At 66.4% G+C, this 9,070-nt stretch overlaps 1 protein-coding gene across 3 annotated transcripts in view; it reads left to right on the top strand.

The window, feature by feature from the left end:
* Positions 1–7: 7 nt before the first annotated feature.
* Positions 8–9,070, top strand: part of MEGF6 (multiple EGF like domains 6) — an 86,464-nt gene continuing 77,401 nt past the window's right edge. For all 3 annotated transcript variants that reach the window (XM_040459220.1, XM_040459215.1, XM_040459209.1), the window contains exons 1-3: positions 8–258; positions 3,655–3,789; positions 8,191–8,300. In XM_040459220.1, coding sequence (XP_040315154.1) covers positions 149–258; positions 3,655–3,789; positions 8,191–8,300 — 355 coding nt within the window. In that variant the 5' untranslated portion in view covers positions 8–148. The remainder of the gene's footprint in view (positions 259–3,654; positions 3,790–8,190; positions 8,301–9,070) is intronic.

Below are 9,070 nucleotides of genomic sequence, written 5' to 3'. Positions count from 1 at the left end.
AGGCGGGAAGCCGGTCCCTCCGCACCTGCGGCTGCGTCCCGCGCGTCCCCGGCCATGGCGCACGTGCGGGCGGCGGCTCCGAGGGTCCGCCGGGACGTCCAGTGAGCTGGGGGTCGCAGGAGGGAGCCGGCGCGGGGCGGCGGGCGCGATGCCTGCCCTTCCGGAGGCGACGGCGGCGGGGCGCGCGGTGGCCCTGGCCCTGGTGCTGCTGCTCCCCGCCGGTCCGGCGGGCGCCCTGCCCCGCCTGCAGCCCGGCATGTGAGTAGCGGAGCCCCGGGCCCCTGAGCAGCTTTGTCCCTGGGGCCCTGACAAAGTTGGGCTCTTTGCCGCCCCTGGGGAGGGAGCGGTTAAGACACGGGGGTCGGGGCTTGGGTCTGGGGGCGCTTCCGTGGCGGGGCCACCTCCTCCTCCCCTTACCCTGTCGGTGACCCTCCACTCCGTCATGTGCGACCGCGCGCTCTGGCAGACGCCGCGCTCCAGTCGGGGTCCTCGTGGGCAGGGTCTGGCTAGCGAGCAGGAAGGAAGCAGCCCCTTCTCATTTCCTTCCAAAGCTGCCTCCGGGGGCCTGGGGGGCCTGTGCAGGGGCGGGGAGCGCCCAGACGCAGGGGGGGGGGGGCGGTAGTGGTGGTGGCTGGACGTGGTTTATGTGTTAAACACGTGCGTGCTGGGGCTGAGAGACAGAAGGAATTCAGCACCAGAATGGGCAGGAAGAGAGGGTCCGGGAGCCAGCGGAGATGAATTCAGTTTTGAAAGATGATTCCCCAACGGGCCGTTTAGCGGTCTCTCTTAACGGGCAGATCCATCCCGTGTTGGCCTCCCAGGACCGCTGGTGCCAAAGTGAGCCAGAGAGGAGGGGGAGGAGGGGAGGTGCCTGCTGGGGGCCCCCAGCCCAGGGCTCCTGCAGGGTGCTGCAAAGGGGCAGGCCAGTGGCCCGGCCCGGGTTAGGGACCCCTGCCCGGCACTCGCCCAGAGGGCCCAGTGCACCTGGTGGGGCAGAGCTGGGGGGCAGGGCAAGTCGGTGCCCCAGGACCCCCATCCCCCACCCTGGGTCTTGCTTTGCCCCAGGCGGGAAGATTTCCTTGTGGCCTTTGCATCCAGAAATGTGAGTGGCCTGAGTCCCGACTCTGCATGACTTCTGCTGGACATTTTTCTTTCCTGTGATCCCAGTGAGTTCATTTGTCCAAGGGAAGCTGCAGGCTCAGAAGGGATTATCACAGCGGCGGGCGGCCCCTGACCCTGGTTGGCATGTCACCTAGGGCTCCGGGAAGCCTCTGGCCACTCTGGGGCAAGCAGTGGGTCGCAGGAGACCTCTTTCTGCTTCCTGCTTCTCCCAAAGCCTCCTCTGCCCTGTCTCTTCCTCCCCTTCCTCCTCCTCAGGGAGCCTCCCACATGTCAGGGGTGGCTTCCCCTATGGGGGCCTGTGTCCCTGTTTCTTGGCTAGGCTTCTGTTCTCAGATGGCCCTGGGCAGACTGAGTTCTGTGACACCTCGGGGTATACCTTCCACAGCCCCATTGTCTCTGATTGTCTCTGAGGCACCTGGTGCTAGGCAGCATTGAGCTCCGCTGGCCAGCTGAACAGGGGACAGCCTTCTGCTAGACCCCGGAGTGCTGGAAGCCGGTGGGCTCTGGGTGCCAGAATTTGCTTTTTGCTCCTTGTGCCCCAGAGGAGCAGGGGAGGGGGCCAAGAGAACAGCCGGGGTCCCTGAAAGTGCTTTGTCCTCGCTGGTCCTGTGCCCCCTGCCCCCTTCCCCTGGGGGAGGTCTGATGAGCCCGTAGGGCCCCCGCACAGGCCTCCCCACTGTCTGTGACTGGTTTTCCTGGTGGGCCTCTGGGGGAGACAGAAGAGGGGTGCCGTGGAGTAGGGGTCCCACTGACCCGTGGCCCAGGGTGGCCTTTGTGGACGTGTGGGAGCTTGTGGCTGGTTCTTGGGTTCCCGCTGGCCGACCGCGTCCAGACTGAAAACCCTACAACATGTCTTTATTTATTTATTTATGTATGTATGTATGTATTTATTTATTATTTATTTATTTATGCCTCTAAGTGCATTTCTGCTGGAAGAATGGTTGGCTTATCTTCCTGGGGCCTGGAGTGACCGCTCACTACACACAGGGCTGGCCCAGGGCTGCTGGCGGGGTCTGGGGATGGGGAGACAGCGTCCCCTACACTGGAGCTCCAACCGGCCCAGGGCCGAGCCTGCAGGCTTCCAAGTTCAAGGGTTGCGCCTGGTCCAGGGGGACGTGTGTTCAGAGGCCCACCCTGGGGTTCAAAAGGGGAGCTTGTAAAGACAGACATGACCGAGGCGCTTCTGGGGAGCCTAGCCCTCCTCCTGCACAAGGGTGTGCACGCAGCCCGGGCTTCGCCAGCTGGGCGGGGCTGCCTGCCTCTCCCTCCCCGCCTGCTTTTCCCCTTCCTGTCTCCTCACCCTGGGGCCATCATCCTGGGGCCTGCTGGCCTGGAACCGCCTGCCCCAAAGGGACGCCTCACGCGCCCACCTTCTCCTCGGCTCTGGGCTGAGGCGCCGGCCTCCAGGAGCCCCTCTCTGCCCGGGAGCAGATGTCCCACGGAACTGCTTGCTTTGTAGTCTGGGGATTGCCTTGCCTCTCCAGATGGGAACCAGGAGCCAACTGCAAGGACAGGCCTGTGACTGTCCTGAGACTTGGGCTGACACTTCGTCTCTCTGTCTGTTCCCTCCCCCATCCCACCTCCTCCGCCCCAAAGATGGAAAAGTTGGCCCAGGCTGTGCTTCTGAAGGGCTGGGAGCTCCCCCGAGGGGACCGGTGCCGCGCTCACCCCCGTCCCCGGGAGGCCAGTGGGCAGCCAGCAGAGAGGGGACTGTTTTGGGGGGCTGTGGAGGGAGCAGCAGAGCCGGAGGGGGAGCCCAGGCCCACGGGCCTCGGGAGAAGTCACGCGGGTGACTAGGGGATGGGAGAGTGGCCCGTGGGAGTGAGCCCACAGGGTTGTGTGACCCTGAGGGTGTCCACGGGAGAGGCGAGCCCACCCCCCATCCCCTTCCTCAGAGGCTGTGGAGTCTGGCTGGCCTCGAAAACTTTGTGCCTTGTCTCCCGAAATTTGAAATTTGCCTGTGTCTGGCTGGGGCAGCTGCCCCTCCCCCCACCTCCCAGGCCCCTTCTCTATAACCACCTCCTTCCCGAGCGAGGCACCCTCCTGTCCTTATTTGGGGGCGGGGGGGTCAAGGGCACTGGGGAGCCACTGACATCAGAGGGCTCCGCCTTGCACCCCTTCCACGCTCCCTGGAGGCTCCCCGCCTTCCACACTTTGTCCCACCTGGAGCGAACTCCGTGTGCCCAGCGGGGGCAGCTCAGGGGACATCTCTGAGGCCAGGATGGCTGGGAGGTGGGGGCCTAGGAAGGGAGTCACACGGACGCGGGGTCCGTGTCACTGCTCCCGCTGACCCTCAGGCCCCTGTTGTCTGGGCAAAGCTACAATAGTCCTGTGGGTGGTATGGGGCCCCTGCAGGGGGTCTGCAGGATGTGGCCCTGTGGCCGTCCCTCCTCGTCCTCTTCCCACACCTCGAGCCTGGCCCTGCCGCAGGCCTGGGATGGGCACCGTGGGGCCTGGCCCTGCTGTGCACCCCACCCCTGGTGGCTCCACGCCCTGGACTGGGGCCTACTGACCATCTGTCCTCTGTCCCAGGCCGCACGTGTGCGCCGAGCAGGAGCTGACCCTGGTGGGCCGAACCCAGCCCTGTGTGCAGGCTTTCAGCCGAACCGTGCCCGTGTGGAAGCCGGGCTGCGGGCGGCAGGCGTGGTGCGTCAGCCACGAGCGGAGGTATGTGCTGGGGCCCCAGGTCCGGTGTGCGAGCGGGCGGCCGGGGTTGGGGGGGGGCTCTCCTGGTCCCAGGGCCGTCCACACCCCTTCCCGCTGCCCGGCGCCTGATGCCAAAGCTTTTCCCGCCCCGGAGGGCAGCTCACAGACGGAGCATTGCTGCTCAGTGGGCCCTGCAGGGAGGAGGGGACTCTGGGAGGGTGCTCTGAGGAGGACGGGGGTCCCGTGGCCGAGGCGGGGTGCTGGGGGCAGTGGCTGGCCACACGAGAGGGGAAGAGTGGGGTGCCCGGCCCGCTGAGTGCCCTGTGGGAGCTGCTTCGGCCGAGCCCTGGGCCTCATTCCCCAGGGGAGCCAGTGCCAAACCTTTTCTTGCTCAAGATTTTATTTCAAAATCAAATTAAGGAGTGCCTTTGCATACCTCTCCTCTCTCTGGAATCTGCCCGACTGCAGAGCCGGATGGTGGGGGGGGCCTCAGCTCGGGCAGCTCCCCCATTAGGTGCAGGGAAGGTGGGAGCGGCCCTCACGTGGGGTGTGGCGTCCAGCTTCGCAGCGTGGCCTTCGAGGGACGCCTGCGTGGCGTCATCCGTGTGGGGTGCCAGCTCCCTCCGCGGGCCCTTGGTGGTCTCTGAGGGCAGCGTCCCTTGTTCCAGGTGCGCCGAGGGTGGGCGCCATAGCCAGCGGGTGGGGGTAGGGATGCCGCTGCCCGTGCCGTGGGACATAGGGTGGCCCCTCAGCCACGGAGGGTCCTGCCCAAAGGTCAGGGGCGTCGACGCTGGGAACCGGGGGCAGAAGGAAGATGTCTGCCCTCCTGCTGCCCCCAGAGGTGTGCTCTGTGCGGTCCTCCGGGCCTCCTCGTGTGTGCGGCCACCAGCATTCACAGATCGGGAATGAGGTCACGTCAGCCGTGTCCCCACGACGACCCGTGGGGAGAGGTGCTGTTTCTAGAAGCTGCCAGGGGCCCCGTGGTCCCAGGGCTGGAGCGTGGGGGGGGGGTGTACGTGTGCGCTGAGGGAGCCCCCAGGGCGGACAGTTCCCCGATTTCCCTGTCGCTGGTCCCCAGCCTGGCCTGGGTAGGGGCGGGAGCATCCGGGCACCTTCAGTCTCCTGGCGGAGCGTCTGGGGCCCTGGGAGGAAAGTCCCACTGTCTGCGAGGGCCTTGCTGCCCGGTCACGTGGGGCGGGGGCCATGGGTCTCTGCCACGTTTCCTGCCAGGGAGTGGGGAGTGGTCTGTGTTGTGTGTGGGGGTCTCCTGGGAAGGCTCAGGAGGGGCCACGTGCGGGACGGGTTCCTGGCATCCTCTCCTGGCCCAGCTTGAGGTGATGGGGCTGGGGCAGTTTGGGTCCCTGGCCTGCGGGGGGTGGGGGTGCCTGGCCTGGAATGCAGCCACGTGGGCTGCTCCCCCCATGGTCCTCCACCCCACGTGGATGAGAGCTGTCTTACCACCTCTGTGTCCTGTAGGGTTTCTGCGACCTGTGCTAACCGCTTCCCTTCTGTGGGGCGCCCGCTGCGCCGTAGTGGGTGTGTCCCCTCCCGCGGTGCCACAGCCGAGCCCCACGTGCTATCTGGGGGCAGTTGCCCACATGCCTCGTGCGGACGTTTCTCCAGTGGCCGTCGAGGCTGTGGCCTCTGCCAGGCACGGTCCCCTTCATCCTTCAGGAACGCACAGGGGCCCAAGCTTGTCTGGGTGGCCGGCCCTGCCCCCTGGCCCCCTTTCCCCATCTGCCAGCTCCTGGCGCATCAGGAGGGTCTCCCCGACAAACCACCAGCCAGCTCAGGCTGTGCCGGGGGGAGGGGCTCCCCAGCCCACGGGAAAGGCCCCCTGCCCTTTGGGGGGGTGTGGCCTGTGCAGGGGGAGGAGGGAGGGAAAGGGTGCTTGGAGGAGCCCGGAGCCCTCCCAGAACCCTTCCCTCCAGGCCCGCCCGACCCCCCACCCCCTGTCGCCCCTGGCCCTGCCCTAAGCCAGCTCCCCGGCGGTGGCCAGAGCCCGCATGGGGTGTCCCGTGTGGGCTGCAGGGGGGCGACGGGGCAGTAGGCCCACCAGCTGTGTCGCAGGGGTCTCTAACTCCCAAGGGCGGGAGCGCGGGGAGGTGGCAGATGGGCCGGCCGGCTCCGTTCTCCGGGCGACCGCGCGCAGCAGCACGTAGCCCCGGGAGAGGGATAAATATTTACGGCGGAAGGGCCCGAACACCGTTTGCTCTGCCAAGAGCCGTCCACTGCTGCGGTCGGTGTCTCTCCAGGCAAGCGGTTTCATGTCCTGCCGAAGTGATGTTTTGCAAAGCTCTCCCGAGCTGCTGTGTGCAGCGGGCACGTGAACTCACGCTTCCGGGAAGTGGCCTGCCTTGTTGGTGGGGTCCCGGTCCCCAGGGTGGCCGTGGGTTTCCCACGGCTCCCTGCGGCCAAGCCCCAGCAGGCAGGAGGGTGTTTGCTCACCTGGAAAGGGCAGGCCGGGCCCTCGGGCCGCTCCCGGGGCTCAAGGGCCCTTGACCCCATGGCTGTTGGACGAGCCCCGGTCACCTTTCCCACAGACAGCGGTGGGGCAGGGGTGGCCTCGGGTCACCCCCTTCCTTTTGTTCTGTTACTCTGCTCTCTGTCCCTCTTCCCCGGCCTTCCCGCCCACCTCCCCACGGCCTGTGACCAGTCCTGTCCCGTGGACACAAGGACCTCACAGCCACGGGCCCAAGGGCAGGGGCTGAGCACCCGGTCCCGCGTTAGTTTCCTGTTGCTGCTGTAACAGGTTGTGGCAGACTGTGGGGGCGGGGCTTCAGTGTTCTCTGCCTGGGGGCCTGAGACCCAGGTGTGGGCACAGCTGGTTCCTTCTGTCCCAGGCCTCTCCCTGCCCCGGGTCCTGGTGGTGGCCGTGTCCTGGCTCACACCTGCCTCTCCCCAGTCTCTGCCGCGGTGGTCACGTGGCCCTCCAACGGTGTGTCTGTGACCGTTCCCTGTCTTCCGAGGATGTCAGTCCTTGGACTGCGAGCCCACCCGAAGTCAGTATGGGTTCCTCTCAGTTTGTTTCCATTGGGAGAGACCCTGCTTCCAAATAAGGTCAGCAGTCTTCGCCTCTAGGTGAGAACAGAGAGGCTGGGCTGGGGCAGTTAGCTGTCCGTCTGGCTGACCGTCACCGGGTAAGGGTGGAGGTGGGCGGGGCAGGGATGAGGAGGGAGAGTCAGTTGTAACTCACTCTGAACAAGGGGGAATGGAGCTTTCCGGAATGGCAGAGACCCTTCCGAAGGCTGAGGCCCGACAGAAGTGGAGCCAGGATGTAGGAGCCTGGGGCTGTGGGGTGCCACTGAGATGGGGGGCTGTGTGGGCGATGTGGGACCAAGGCACTTCTGCCCCCCACTCTGGCTGCGGCTCCAAGGTCAAGGCCGCGGGGCGAGTCCCAGGACTGTGGGAGGTGGACCCCATGACCACTGCTCCTCCAAGGCCACCCTGTGGGGCCTGCTGCTGTGCAGAGAAGCAGGGTGGAGGCTGGGGTTGGCCAGCCCGCCATCCAGAGGGCGGCCCCAAAGGTCCTGGGGCTGCAGGTGGCCTGGGGCAGCCTCCAGGGGAGCTGGTCTCTTTCTGTTTACTCAACGCCCTCCTATGGGCACTGCCCGTGCCAGGCCCCAGACTGGCCAGACCCGGGTGCCTCCTTCCAGCGTGGACCCCCTCCCAGCTCCTGCTTGGGGCTCTGTCTCTCTCCGCTCAGCCTTTGTGAGAGCTGCCCCCATCCTGAACAGGAACCGGCCTTGGACCCAGGCCGCCCTGTCCCATCTCCTCTGAGGGTCCCTCCCGCCTGCTCCCCTCTGACGGCAGTGCTGTGTGTGACCACAGTCTGGCCCCTCTGCTGTTGTCCACAGCTGTCCTCCCCGTCACCCTGGGTCCTCGGCTCAACCCTCCACCCCGCAGGTGGGGAAGAAGGCCCTCGCAAACCGCGAGCGCTCGGGGTGGTCCTGCTGTCTGGTGTACTGGGAGCCTGGGGTCTGAACTGGCACTATCCAGGGCACAGCCTGCCTAGCCCTGGGCACCTTGGAAGCCACTCTTGGTCCTCGGCTGGACATTTCGAGTCTGACCCCGAAGGCCTCAAACCTGGCCTGGGGCCAGACGTGGGATGCTATGCCCGTCCTGACGCTGGCTTGGAGCTGGGCCCCAGCAGGGGTGGAGAGGGAAGGGGGCAGCAGCCCCACGGGCGGAGCTGGCCGGGGCCATTGGTCCTGGCTCCAGGGCAGCCACGTGTGCCCTGCTGCCCCTCTTCGTGCGGGTGTGGCTCACAGACCTTCCCCCCACCTCGGAGCCTGGACCTGAAGGGAACAGTCGGGGGAGCCAGCGTGGGGAGGGGTGGGTGGGTGAGAGCCAAAAGTAGCGGGACGTGCCGCCAGAGCTGTGTCTCCACGGTAAACGTTTCCCTTCTCCCTTCTTTTCTAGAACCATCTACTACACGGGCCACAGGCAGGTGTATGCCATGGAGGCGCAGACCGTGTTCAGGTGCTGCCCCGGGTGGAGCCAGCAGCCCGGTGACCAGGGCTGCCTCTCCCGTGAGTGTCCTCCCCCAGCACTAAATCTGTGCCTCAGAAGAGGCCGCGTCTGAAGGGATCGTCCTCCGGCGGTGGGGGTAGAGACCCTGTCTCTGCACTTGGTGGCACTTCCCACACTCGTGAGAGTTCCCCACTCTGCCCCCCACCCAGGCTGTAAAACAGAATAATAGAAGAGGAGCGGTGAGCTCTGTAGGCTGATGCGGGCGGGGGCCAAGGAAAGAGGGCTGGGGCTGGTGGGGGCTCCGAGCGGAGGGCGGGGGGCTGTCGGCCAGGGCCTGGCATTCGGGGGAGGGGTCTGAGGGCAGCCCCGGGACCACGCGGTGGTGTGTGTGGGCTCAGGAACCTCTTCAGGGCCCTGTCACGGAGCCAGCGCACTGTAGCCACACCCCTGCTCTTGGGTCTTGCGGGCCTGTGTTCCCAGGAGGGCCCGGGGCTGGGCGGTGGCCTCTGTGGACATTCGAGACGGCAGCTCCTGTCCTGCCTCCCGTCCTAGAGCCATGGGCCTCAGACTCCCCAGGTGCCTAGTGGAGGTTTGTCACTGCCTCCCTCAGAGAGAGGGGGTCCTGATCGACGCAGGAGGGACGGGGAGCCCGTGTGTCAGCACACGAGAGCCTCACTGTGATGCCTCTGCTTCTCGAAAGGAAGGGGGGTCACAGCTGTGGAGTCTGGCGGCAGAGGGTATTTGGGAAGCCGTTCCTGGCCTGTGGGTGTGGGCACAGGTGGGCCGGCAGGTGGGTGTGGGCACCGGAGGGTGTGGGGACAGGTGTGTG

Source organism: Herpailurus yagouaroundi, unplaced genomic scaffold (assembly GCF_014898765.1).
Source record: "Herpailurus yagouaroundi ecotype Mexico unplaced genomic scaffold, PumYag 77, whole genome shotgun sequence".
Classification (NCBI taxonomy): domain Eukaryota; kingdom Metazoa; phylum Chordata; class Mammalia; order Carnivora; family Felidae; genus Herpailurus; species Herpailurus yagouaroundi.
This window is presented reverse-complemented; position numbering and strand designations above follow the sequence as displayed.